Source organism: Triticum aestivum, unplaced genomic scaffold (assembly GCF_018294505.1).
Source record: "Triticum aestivum cultivar Chinese Spring unplaced genomic scaffold, IWGSC CS RefSeq v2.1 scaffold276047, whole genome shotgun sequence".
NCBI lineage: Eukaryota > Viridiplantae > Streptophyta > Magnoliopsida > Poales > Poaceae > Triticum > Triticum aestivum.
In genome coordinates this window covers 1-468 of record NW_025314708.1, presented here as the reverse complement: position 1 = coordinate 468, position 468 = coordinate 1, and the positions used below count along the sequence as shown (strand labels likewise).

The following is a 468-nucleotide window of genomic DNA, read 5'->3' as shown; positions in this document are numbered from 1 at the left end:
TTGCATGCGGCCCACGGTGTGCACGGCGTGTACGGCTTGGCGAATGCGATCGGCAGTTGGTTTACGAGCGGCAACTAGCAACTACCATTAATAATATGTGCAACAGCAAGCAGGCATGCATGGGCGCGCGGCGCCCAAGTATTATCATCTATATTGTGTCTTTGCTGAATTAATTGTTTCACCCGTGCCGCCCAAAAATGTAACCGTCCACTTATGTTGTGGCTACTTGTACCGCTGTGTGCTGTGTAACTTCGCCGGTGCGCGGCGTTGCTCCACGCGACGGGTTTAGTGAAAGGAGCCGTTTGTACTAAGAATTCTGCAAGTTTATAATATTTATCTGAAAATTAAATAGTACAGACGTTCCGTCAGTAAAAGTCGTCTGTACTAACTATATTACTGCAGATGGCTCCTAGTTACAACCCGTATATACTATTAAAAGCCGTCTGTACTAATATAATTAATACAGGC

General features: G+C 45.7%; 1 protein-coding gene across 1 annotated transcript; it reads left to right on the top strand.

Moving 5' to 3' along the window:
• On the top strand, positions 1–354 carry LOC123179702 (uncharacterized; the record flags this gene model as incomplete). The annotated part of the gene is given in 1 exon segment (XM_044591584.1): positions 1–354. A coding segment is annotated over 1 exon segment (78 nt), but the record flags the coding sequence as incomplete, so codon positions are not given.
• Positions 355–468: the final 114 nt, after the last annotated feature.